Below are 12,596 nucleotides of genomic sequence, written 5' to 3'. Positions count from 1 at the left end.
GAGCCTTTATAAATGAGGTGGCATCAGCTTTATTGACATGAGAACTCATCTCAATAAGAGGCTGAGGGAAGAAGAAGGTTAATGAACAGTATGTATAATAAGCTCTAGTTTCTTTTTTCTCAAATCATTATATAAATGCATAAGAAACACCTGGACAACTGTGTACCAAAACACTAACAGCAATTACCTCTGCAGAGTGATAAATAGGATTAGGTAGGATTGTAATTCCACTATTTTTATTTTATGCATTTATTAAATACTTTCTAGAAAATACATGTTTACTGTATTATTGAAAATCCAAAAAATTATTGAAAATATAAATGCCTTCCATCGTCCTTAATTATGAAATTTGTTGATCAAAAGATTGCAAAATGCTATTTTTTCCTCACAAAAGTAATCCAACCTTCAAATAATTCTCATTTCAATACCTCAGCTTTCCTCTCCATATATTACTATTCACCTCCTCTCACATGTATTTTGATGGAGAAAATATTTAAGGGAGAAAAATAAATCTCTGACCCTCACACAAAATCCACTACCACACTTGTTATATTACCCTTAGTGTGGGTTGATGTTCGTTTTTGACTTTTTCATAATAAATAACTGGTGGCCTGCTTAATTTTTTATCGATTAATCAAACTGATACATATGCCCGATTACATATTGTATAATGTATAAATGTGCATAGTTAAGTATTGTATAATGTTCCTAAAGAAGTTTTAAGTGTTGTGTAATATTCAGTATATGATTTCAGTTAAATATTTAAAGTAAACAGTGTTTAAGTATGTAGTCATCTCCAAACTCTTACTTAGTATTGCACTTAAAATAATGTTTACTTTTTTTTTTTTAACATATGTGTTTGTTTCCCCATTTCCATGGAGAGTTCCATTTCTGATTCCCTTCCCCCAAAAAGCCCTACAATGCTAAGGAGGTAAGGTAGGCTGCCAGGGCCTTTTAGTGGCCTTTCCCAGGTTTCTTTAGTTTGGATGCTATGCTAAACACGTATCTGGCATTCCTTAAGGACCAAAGAAGTTTGGCCTTTAATATAACAGAAACATTTACTGGTACACTTGTGTGAGTCCATCTATTGGATTCCTTAAACTCTGCCACCCTGGGGTGGTGGTGACACAGGCGTCCTGTTCCACTTTTAGGAAGACAGGGGAGCCCATGGCGGCATTTTTAGTAACCCTATTTCTCCACTCTCCCCTGGCTTACCCACAGACCTCATTTCTGTGTCCCAGTGGCCTACGGAGGTGAAATTAGATTATGTGTCTAATGATCTTGTGTGAGCGCAACATGTCACTTCCCCCTCCTCTGAGAAGCAGGGGCAATGGTCAGTCTAAAGGAGATTTTATACTTAAGCTTTCAGGTTGTTTCTCTACACCCTTGAATGGAGGAGGGACCATAGTTGCCTTCCCAGGTGCAGAGCTGGTGTGCAGCAGTGGCTGAGAACCAGGGACTTTGGAGTCCTGGCCCTCCCACTCTGGGCCCACAGCACCTTTGTAAGGCACCAGCTACCGGCAAAGAGAAAATTCTTTCAGGCTTGGCATCAAGACGCCTAGGGCATCCTGGGAAGTGACATGAGCATGGCGTGCACAGGTAGAAAATTCTTGGGGGCAGAATCATTAGTATATAAATCATCAGAGGAAAAACACACTCTGTTTCTGGTGCTACATAATGGTTACTAATGAGAAGCATCAGGAATGTAAATTCCAAGCCTTTCCACCCAACGGCATGGTAACCAGAAAATAAGGATCCAGATAGGGTATGTCTGCCTTTCCCTTTTATTTATTTAGTTACCATTATTTTAGTTTCTAGAGTGTCTAGCTAAAAACTCTAGGTGAAAGGCTTCTTTGTAAACAAAAAAAAAGTTACAATTTTCCATATCCTACTTTTCTAGATTGTTCAAAAATTCCCTTTCATCACAGAAATTCTTGGGCAAATGGTAAACATACAAAGATGTTTGAGACAGTCACTCTTCATTCCTCTTGCTTCCCTCTTTAGAATCATTGTATTTTCAATCACATTTTGAAACATCACGAGCATTCTAACAACACAAGTCAGGCTGAAATACAATGTATTGTTTAAAAAAAATTGGGTATTTTGTTTGTAATATGGTATTTATTTTACAATGCACATACTAGGTCACGTGGTAAGGAGCAGGGCACCCGTTCCCCCCGCGGAGATCTCACGGGCTACGCACCGTGACGCCTGCCTGCTCTGAATGTTGCGAGAAGCTTTGTCCAACAGCTCTCCGCTTTCATATACCTTCCATACCAAAGGACATACCTACCACTAGGGTTGGTGGCGGCTTGAAAAGAAAAAAATGGAAGCATATCATCAAGAAAACCGCCATACAACGTGTCTATGGGGAGGACTGCCGTCGTTAAGGCAAGGACGGGGCGCCACGCCCCCGGGCTGGCTCTCATCCTGAGAGGGCTCACGCTTTTTTCGGGTTTGTTTTCTTCTGGGCACTCCTGGCTTTGATGGTCTTCTTGGGGCTGGCCGGTTTGGGAGCAGGCGGCTTTCCCTTTGGTTTTGGGGCGTTGCTACGACCCGTACGCCCAGCCGTTCGCTTCTTGTCCTGAAGTGTCCTCTGCTGCTCCCGGAGCCTCTCTTCCCACTGCTGGGAGGCAATTTACACACATGACTGTCAGATGCACCTCACCGTGTCATGCTGTGGCCCACTATTAGAATTAATGCAATTTTTTTTCACCATAATCTATGAATCATTGACAACAAATAAAATAGCTACCCTCCATTATCGAGCGCTTATCATGTACCAGATGATTCGAAAGGGGCTCAGTATGGGAGGAAGTCTTGATAGCGTTCATTTCACTGAAACTCACAATAGTGCAGCATGGTCATGAATGGGTAATGAGCACACAGAGCTTATTTGCAGATGGTCCCACAGCTGATAAATGTCAGAGCTGGGATTCAAATTCACTCAGTCTGACTCCAGAGCCCAAGGCCCCAACCCATGCACTTTTGCCCACAGGCCCAATGATGCAACATTCCTACACAGCAAAGCCTTCTACAAAGGCTCTGACAGGCTAAGAGCAGAAACGTATCCAGCCTCACTAGGAAGTCCAAAGGTCTCTTCCCACAATTACGGATGGGCTCACCTAATTCTCTTACATCCAAAAGAACACAGAGGCCCCAGCCAGATCTAGTACAGCACTCAAGTGCTAGCTACCCAGAAGCAAGAGAAATCAGGCATTCTGGGCAGTTGTTTCTTTGATAGAAAAGGATATACTACTTATTATAGAAAGAAATACCATTTATTTAAATAGCTGCATGTACGAAAAAACTGACAAAGTCTACTACGCTGCTTTTTATTATAACACAAATGCCCCTACTTTGTTATATTTCATTCAGCAAAGAGTCTGAGCATGACCACGGGCCAGACTTTGTTCTAGGCACTAGAAATACTGTCCCCACATTCCTTAGGGCACAACTCTACCTGTTCTAAAATAGTAAACACATTATGTTTGCTATTGTATGGTGATATCTTCAAATTCTTACTGCAGAATATTTGCTGCAAAAGTGAATGGCCCAAAGAGCTATGAATCTTTCTAATATTTAAAAACAACTTTTTAATGTTTATTCATTTTTTTGAGGTTGGGGGGAGAGGCAGAGAGAGAGAGGGAGACAGAATATGAAGCAGCTCCAGGCTCTGAGCTGTCCACACAGAGCCCAACAAGGGGCTCGAACCCACCAACTGCGAGATCATGACCTGAGCCAGTCAGACGCTTAACTGACTGAGCCACCCAGTTGCCCCTAGTTATTTTTTTAAATTTTATTTATTTATTTTTGAGAGAGAGAGAGAGAAAGCATGAGTGGGGGAGGAGCAGAGAGAGAATCCTAAGCAGGCTCCACTCTGTCAGTGTGGGGCCCAAAGTGGGGCTCGAACCTACAAACCAAGAGATCATGGCCTGAGCCGAAGTCAGACACTTAACTGACTGAGCCACCCAGGTGCCCCTAAATAGCTATGATTCTTGAAAGCTTTCTTTCCTCCCAGGTTCTCATGGCGGACTTGCTTTCTACACTGATGCTTCTAGTCCACTGTAGTTTTGGAAACCAGATAACCCATCCTGCTAGAATTTTCTGTCCAGTAAGGCTAAGTGTGCTCCTGACAGCTCTGAGTTTTTAGCTCAGCTGGAACAGTCATGTTTTTCTGAGATGCAGAGTAGAAGAGGCTGTGTTCAAACTCCCTTCTCCATCAAGTCAGTATTAATATAGACTTTTTCCTCACACAGGCAGTAGTAAGACCCTTTGTGACCCTGACAGCGCAAACTCTCCGAGATCTACCTAAACGTACTTCCAGGAGACGGGAGGCTTTACATATCTCAGACCAATGACCTGATTTCTTTAGTTCTGGTGTGATAGCATATCTCTGGGCAAGAAATTATTCTTACTCCTCTAATTGAATTACCAATATTTCTCTGATGTGGCCACTAAAAATCATGGATTTGGCCACAAAATGATTACAGTTTGTATAGAATTTATTGTGACCAAAGTCTCAAAATCATTTTAAGTATGGGGAGTGATGACACTTTATACGGAGGTAGCATGAATTTTAGAATTGTGGGTTCATACCCTCACATGTATATGTCTGTTTTAATCCCAATGGTGGTTAACTCTGCTCAAGTACCTATTTGCTAAAGTAGTTAAAGTAAATAAAAAACAAAACAAAACACCAAACCTCATTTAATCTGGAAATAACCGTTAGATCAGGACTGAGTGCAACAAAATCATTTGTGAGGTTGAGTGAGAATACCTTTAACTTCAACTACTTATTCAAAAGACAAACACCGCTGTGATTTCAGGCTCCTGTGAGAGCCTGGAGATGGAGGTAAGTGAAGACTCCCCAGTTCTACAGAATTTATATGCGCTTAGGTCCCTATCCGAAGTGTTGCCAATTATACTTACTATGGATCTTTTACTGAGTTGATCTCTCCATTTTTCAACTAAACAGTTTTCAAGGAGCATCATCCTGGAAAAAAAAAAAGGACTTTATGTTTAGCAATTCTGATTATGAAAGGAAAAAGCTAAAAATACAAAAAACAAAAGGGTGCCTGGGTGGCTCCGTGAGTTAGGCATCCAACTTTAGTTCAGGTCACAATCTCACACTTCGTGAGTTGGAGCCCTGTGTCGGGCTCTGTGCTGACAGCTCAGGGCCTGGAGCCTGCTTCGGATTCTGTGACTCTTTTTCTATCTGCCCCTCCCTGACCTGCACTCTGTTTCCATCTCTCTCCTTCAAAAAAATGAATGAATATTAAATGTTTAAAAATACAAAATATTGTAAAAAAATTCCTTTTTTTTTTTTTTTTTAGGGAGAAAGTGAGTGCACTAGCCAGGGAGAGGGGCAGAGGGAGAGAGAGAAAATCTTAATCAGGCTCCATGATTAGCTCGGAGCCCAGCTGGAGCCTCTGTCTCATGACCGTGTGAGCCAAAATCAAGAGTAGGATGCTTAACCAACCGAGCCACCCAGGTGCCCCTGCAAACCAAAATTGTTCATAACCCTTGACTCTGCAATCCACATATCCACCATTTATATTTTACGGGCATTTCCTTTTATTCTTCCTTGTACTTATACTTTTAAATCACACTATGTATTTACATTACACTGTACATTTCTTTTTACCATTCTATTATATGCATTTTCTCATATAATAAGAATAATTTAAAAATATGCCTTTAATAACCATATAATATTACAACAATCATATCCATAATACACTTAGGCCTTTCTCTACTGTTGAACCTCCTTCACTGCTGAGCTACTATTACCAGCGTTGTGTTGAATATCCTTGTATATGTATTCGTGTGCACTGGCTTATTTCCTTCGGACAGATTTCTGAAAGTAGAATTATTGGGTCCAAGAGTAGGTATTTTTTCAAAGTTTTCAATGCACAGTGCTAAATCATTTTCAGACTAGTTGAAATTTCATTCAGATCATGTTTTAATTTGGAGTGGAGAATTAAATAGGTAAATGTATTTACTATTTGTATTTCTTCTGGAACTTGTCCATATAGATTTATGTACCTATTACTTATATATTGTAGTCTTAATGTGTTAAATATTGACTTACATGAACTCTTTATAGAACAAGGCTACTACTCCTTTGTCATAACTATTGCAAGTGTTTTTCTCAACTTTTATTGTCTTCCTTTGGTGATTTTTATGTTCCTGATATAATGTCATCAAAGGTATGTATTGACATTTTCTCTTGTAATTTCTTACATTGATTTCATGTTTGCAAAGTATTTTACCATTTGGATTTCACACATCTATCTAGTCACCTAATTTTACCCTCTATGATTAAGTTTGAAAAATATCTCTTGAATCCATGTGAAATTCATTTTATGGTATAATATGAAGTGAAAATATGTACTATTTTTCAAAAAAACTATTTGCAACATTTACTAACTGATATACTCATGTCTAATTGATTTGCCATATTTCCTTCCTAATACATTACTTTATACCTTAGAATCTGTCTGAAGAATGCTTCCACTGTTTTATTTATCTACATGTCTACTCTTGCACCACATGGTTTTAGCAAGTCTAGCTTTGTTACAATTTTTTGTTTCTCCTAAGGCAGAAACCGATTTCCTTTCAAACGGTATTTTCAAAATCTCCTTTACACGCCCTCGCCAGTTTGTGCTTCTAAGTGACCATTGGCATCACGTGGGAAGACATAACTCCCGATCATTCGAAATATTTTTACTGGTATTTTAATCAGAATGACATTAAATCTATAAATGAACAGAAGGATGACAGGAATCCAAATACAACTGAATGACCAGCAGTCTCGTACATTCCCAGAACAGCACCTAGTCCGGTAGCAGATACTATGCGAGAGAAGAACCCAGCGATATTCAGTCAACATGTATTCATTCTTTAGAGAGACAATATAGAAAGAGAAGAACAGCGTTAGAGCCAAGGATACTCAGGAGGCACCTGGGTGGCTCAGTCAGTTGGGTGTCATGATCTTACAATCGTGGGATCGAGTCCCAGGTCAGGCTCTGCGCTGACAGCGTGAAGCCCACTTGGGATTCTCTCTCTGGCCCTCCTTTGCTCTCTCTCAAAATAAATAAATAAACATTAAATAAATTTTTAAAAAAGCCAAGGGTACCCAAGGGAGGGTACAGATCAGGAAAGACAGAATACGGATCAGGAAAGTATTCAAGTGAGGTCAGTTGCAAAAGATGTTTTGGAAAAATAGTCCACAGTTGCACCCAGGAGAAAGAAATGAGCATTAATGGCAGGGAATTAAAGGAAGACTTGTATAAAAAAAATGAGTGATTTTGTTGGAGATGTATCCTGCAGCCAGTTATGGGGCCCATCCCATAACCTGGTCTGAAGGGTTTGATCTGTACATTCTCAGGAAGGAACCAATATATAAAAAGATGCCAAGAAGAGATGTGGGGAAACACACTCCCAGCTAGAGACATGCGGATATTTGTGGGTGGATGTGTGTGTGTACGTAATAATCTACCAGAAAATATTGTAAATTCATATTGTATATAAGGAAAATGTAAAACTGTCATCTAAAATGGCTGCCTTTACTTGACCATTAAAGAGCTCTTAAAAAAAAATTATTTGCCACACTAAAATTGATTTGAGTGATTTGAAAACAATTGTTTTAACTCATTGTAATTTATCCACCTATAATTTTTGAAGTCCCTTACTGAATTCTGAAATTAATTTTTAAGGATTCCATTTAAATACTCCTATTTCTATTTTTCCTTAGTGCCACGAGGAATTAAATGATCTTTAGGATATGTGACAGCTCAACAGAGGCATCTGTTGAAACTGTATTTTTATTTACTTATCAACTTTTAAAATTATTTATTTATGTATTTATTTAGAGAGAAAGAGGGGAAAGGGGGAGGGAGAGAGAGAGAGAGAGAAAATCTTAAGCAGGCTCCACACTCAGCACTAAGCCTGATGTGGGGCTCGGTCCCCTGACTCTGGGATCATGACCTGAGCAGAAATCAAGAGTCAGATGCTCCTCCTACTGAGCCACCCACCCAGGCGCCCCGTAAATGGTCTTTGTAAAAAGAACTTCTGGTGCCCTTAAAAGAAGCAAACAAACCAGGACTGGTAAATGAGATTCGCGTTTCTACAAGCAGTGTAGAGCTCCTTCCCCTGCACCCGCTCTGTGCCCACCTGGAGCGCGACTCATAACACATGATGAGCACGTCTTGATGGGGTAGAATGTGGGAGCACTGACAGGAGGAGTTCGTGATGAGCGGGACCTGCGTCCGAGGGATGGGTGACGAGGACTTGAAGATCTCTTTCACGTCCACCACCGTTGTCACTTCGTTACAGCCGCTCCTCTGCACGGCTTTTATTTTGGCGTGAATGACTGCAATTTAAAAATTGAGAGAAGTGTGGATGAGGCCTCTGCAGATGAACAGGGATGGTGTATTCACGCCAAGTACTGAGCGTCTCTCAAAGAATCCCTCCTGTAATTATGGTCATGTCCAAGCTGCCCAGATGCAGGCCAGAAGCCCACACAATCATACTGTCGGTGTTGCTTTAAAGTGCTTGAGAGAGCAAAGGGACAGGCGGGCTAGGTCTGAGCTCTGCCTCTGGGTCAGCCACTACTCCTCACTGGGCTACAGCTGGGACTTGGAGACAGAACCTCACAAAATTTTCTCAGCCTTGAAAATCTAAAATCAGTTCTGTTTTGTAGGTTTGTTTGCCAAGAACATATCAGGCCATTCTGTTATGTGGAATGTCAGTACAAATGTCATCAAAACAGGTAGAGTCTGCCTCGTGACTCCCAGAGGTGAGACTCATTTGTTCTCAGACTCACATGCCACGTTATGGTTTGTATGGTCCACCACCTGTCTGATGCTGGAACTTCTGTCTTCCAAAGGAAGTCATTAAAGTTGTAACATTTTTGAACTGGCCCGAGTCTCTGAAAATCACAGACTTTCATTTCCCAGACTGTCAAAGTGTGGTCTGAGGTGAGCAGACGTGTAAGTGTTAAAGTGAATGGCTGTTAATAACATTACGGTGTCTGATCAAGCTTTAAATTCTAACCCTTTTTGTCCCTTGCTATTACTGTCTTCCATGGAATTGTAATCAGCCTAGCATGGATCTCTGTCTTGGATTCCGTCCTAGAAAGCTGGCTTAGGAAGAAGGCAAAGGACTTAAATAGAAAATGGTTTCATCTTCAAAGAAGTTATGTGGCCATGACACCATGGACAGCAAGACGGTGAAACTCAGATTAGCAACTAGGGCTGGAGAGTGTCAGTGGCAAAATCGTTTACAATGAACATAGTATCTACAAAAAACAGTTTGGAAATGACAACAATAAAAGCTACTGGAAAAGTCAGTTGTATTTTTTGTTTTGTTTTGTTTTGTTTTTAGCAGAGTTACCCGCATTGGCTATGTATAATCTCAAATCTAACAACTTAACGAAGAGTTTCTTTTTCCAGACCTTTTTACTGCCATGATATTCCTACTTTCACATGTGATATATAATGAAAGGTTTATGATTTAAAATTTCAGTTTTAAATATGGAAAACAAAGTTAACAAATAAAATGACCATTTTGCCAAAACAGGTTCTGTTATTTCAGCAGAAGTAATTTAAGAAATGCAAAGGAGGGGCACTTGGGTGGCTCAGTCATTTAAGTGTCGGCTCTTGGTTTCGATTCAGGTCATGATTTCATGGTTCACGGGTTTGAGCCTTGCATTAGGCTCTGTGCTGAGGGGCTGTTTGGGATTCTGTTTCCCTCTCTCTCTGCCTCTTCCTTGCTCACTCTCTCAAAAATAAATGAACATTAAAAAATGCAAAGGAACATTAAATAGCTCAGATATTTTAAAAGAACATATTTTCAATTAAATTTACCTTCAAATGAGAACAGTAGAATTACATTTAATTAAAATACTGAAAATAGCCATGTTGACTGTTTCTTGTAAATAATCGAGGAGGGCATTTAAATGATGTCAATACTTGTAGCCAGAAGGTCTCATGATTAACCTTTCTTCCCACAGTTTCCTTTAGATGTTAAATATCTGTAGGTGTTTATAAGTGAAAAGAAACATGGGCAGGTCTTTGTCCCTGGGCTTCCGGGTCTCCGATAATCAAGTCCATGGATCACTCACCCACCCTTCCTGGAGCAAGGAAACCTCAGGAAGAGAATCAGTCGGGTGGGCTGTCCTGGATGGGTGGCATCTCTCCCCAAGACTAAGAGGACCTTGATGTCACATTTGTGTTTTGAGCCACATTACTGTTCTGCCTGGGTAACTTACTTTGTTTTTGTTTGATTAACCCAGAAGAGCAAGACATTTTATTATTGTGCTTTCTAGAATCCCCTTAGTAGGTGATTGTGCCTTCTAGAACCTACATAGTGAACCACTTTGGGATTAGCTTCGTGACTGGCTTTGCCATTGGCCAACTCGTCAAGTGAATGGGTGCATCTGATGACTTACCGTAGCTGTAGTTTTTGCTCAGATACGTCGCCAGAGTCGGTTTCACCTTTTTGCATTTGCAGCGGTCTGAAAGAGACGAAAGAGAGAAAGTGGGAAAAGTGTTCGGAAGTCACTCTGGGGAGGAGGCAAAAAAAACCAAAAAACCCAACAACAACAACAAAACGGACCTCGAGGAGAAAGAACTCACCAGGGCTTAGGCGTTTACAGTCAACATCAAGCGGCCTCTCCTGGACCATCATGTCTGGTGTGATGTCTATCCACTTAGCGTCTGAAACACAGAGCCGCATGGGTGTGGTCAATGACTTAGCCTGTTCACCCAGCTGGAATAAAGAACCATCTGGAGGAATAAACTAACAGAGCATTACAAAAGAATACTACTACATTGTAATAGTAGCACAGGATTGTCGGACTACTTCTTCCATACGGACATTCTTGGGCTTAGGAAAGAAGATTTTTTAGTGAGATTGTGACCATCCAGCACAAATTGGTGTGAATGCACATCTGTTTGACCTGGCTGACACAGATGGCGACCTTCCCTCTTAAATCCATTTAAAAATGTTGGGTTTTTCCAAGTGGACAGTTGACACTAATCAAAATATCCAGAATATTCCCACATCTCCACCCCTCTCATTTTGCAGTGCAGAAACAGTCCACAGTTCCCCCATGCCGAAAGCATAACCCCCTATCACTTATATAATTTAAGCAACAAATACGGGTTTTTTCTAAAGCCCTGAATTAGAGGGGAGTTTCGATCTTCCCTTCACTATGCTTCTCTTTCTTCACGTTGTGGCCAATGCTGTGAGACATAATCAGAAACTACACTCAGGCAACAACAGTAACCTGGGCCAGGGCTCAATGCATGCAAAAATGTTCTTAGGTTTCACTTTGAGAAGTAGATTTAAATGTGCTCCTTGATCCTAGAAAAACAGCAAAATGACCCAAAAAAGAAAGTGAGAGCTGATATCCAGTTAACTAAGATCCTGCAAGATGTTGACCGTGAAACAGGCATCGCAATTTTCCAGAAGGACTAAATTTACAAACTGCACTCCTGCTGGGGAGTGATGACTGGTACTCTTTTCTCCGGCAAGAGTTTTCAAGAGCTAACACTAAGTGGAGAACCCTGGTGGGGCTGTTTTAAGGATTAAACTGGGCGCGGAACGTGCTGAACGCTGGCTCACACCCCTCCTAAGCCCCAGTTACATATGTGTTCATTGCTATTATTCTATCATTGTCAAGGAGAAGGTCAATAGCTCTCTTTAGAAGCACCTCCCAATCCCCACACATATTCTCTTGTGGACGTGGTGTTCTTCAGCTCCCGAAATTTCTGTAGGGAGCCGAGACTGTTACCCAAGCCAGGTCAACGGCCCTTCCCACCTCCCCCAATCCTCTGAACTGAGATGGAGGGGGGCCCATCGCCCGCCCACCCACTGGCATCCGCGGAAGGGGCGGCCTGGTGGGTGCGCCCTTGGAAGCGACGGCCAAGAATGCCCCCTCACCGCCCTCGGCCCTTCCCCTCCGGCTCACCCTCGGGGAGGTCGGTGACGATGGCCTCCGGCGAGATGCACACGCCGCGGTCGTAGACGGGCAGCTCTTCGCAGGCCAGGCTCTCGGGCCAGCTGTGGTTGTACATCTTCATGAGGGGCTCGCAGTCGTCGCGCGCGCGCTGGCACACCGACTTGCACGGCTTGATGGGGTCGTGCAGGAACTCCAGCGTGCAGATGGGCGCGTACATGGCGCAGAGGAAGAAGCGCAGCACGGCGCTGCAGTTCACGTCCACCAGCTCCTCGTACTGCTCGATGGCCAGGATGGCGTTCTCCTGCGTGCTGTGGTGCAGGTGGTTGGGCATCCGCGTGATGTTCCAGGGCATGTGGCGGCACATGGGGATGCGCACCGGCTCGCAGGGCGCGCCACGCACGCCCAGCGCCAGGCGCAGCCCCAGGCACAGCGCCGCCAGGACGGAGAGCAGCATGGCACTGCCCTGGCGCGCCGCCGCCCCGACAGGCAGAAGGGGCCCTTGGCTTCCTGCCACCTTAGGCTCTCGCCCACCCTTCCGCGGGGAGGGGGTCCTGCGGGGCCCCGGAGAGGCTCTCCGCCCGCGCTGCCGTCGGTGGCGGCGCGGGGCGTCGGGGGCCTGCCGCGG

The 12,596-nt window shown here is 42.7% G+C and overlaps 1 protein-coding gene and 1 long non-coding RNA gene across 2 annotated transcripts; one reads left to right on the top strand and one right to left on the bottom strand.

The window, feature by feature from the left end:
- On the bottom strand, positions 1 to 12,459 carry SFRP4 (secreted frizzled related protein 4). The gene is made up of 6 exons (XM_029956672.1): positions 11,981 to 12,459; positions 10,644 to 10,724; positions 10,457 to 10,522; positions 8,179 to 8,377; positions 4,933 to 4,996; positions 1 to 2,626 (listed from the first exon to the last, which is right to left on the bottom strand). The coding sequence occupies exons 1-6, from the start codon at positions 12,423 to 12,425 to the stop codon at positions 2,441 to 2,443; spliced, it is 1,041 nt and encodes a 346-aa protein (XP_029812532.1). The 5' UTR covers positions 12,426 to 12,459; the 3' UTR covers positions 1 to 2,440.
- Positions 8,783 to 9,351, top strand: LOC115306335. The gene is made up of 2 exons (XR_003915311.1): positions 8,783 to 8,984; positions 9,107 to 9,351. It is a non-coding gene; the product is annotated as an uncharacterized LOC115306335 (long non-coding RNA).
- Positions 12,460 to 12,596: the final 137 nt, after the last annotated feature.

Source organism: Suricata suricatta, chromosome 2 (genome assembly GCF_006229205.1).
Source record: "Suricata suricatta isolate VVHF042 chromosome 2, meerkat_22Aug2017_6uvM2_HiC, whole genome shotgun sequence".
Classification (NCBI taxonomy): Eukaryota; Metazoa; Chordata; class Mammalia; order Carnivora; family Herpestidae; genus Suricata; species Suricata suricatta.
The sequence above is the reverse complement of the archived record's forward strand: the minus strand, read 5'-3'. Positions and strand labels throughout refer to the sequence as shown.

Excerpts from the sequence above, each read along its gene's own strand:
- SFRP4 (XM_029956672.1), bottom strand. The coding sequence starts at position 12,425 with ATGCTGCTCTCCGTCCTGGCGGCGCTGTGCCTGGGGCTGCGCCTGGCG. Across the intron at positions 8,378-10,456 it reads GAGCAAAAACTACAGCTACG|TCATTCACGCCAAAATAAAA; the intron begins GTAAGTCATCAG and ends TTTAAATTGCAG. Across the intron at positions 2,627-4,932 it reads AACTCAGTAAAAGATCCATA|CAGTGGGAAGAGAGGCTCCG; the intron begins GTAAGTATAATT and ends ATTGCCTCCCAG.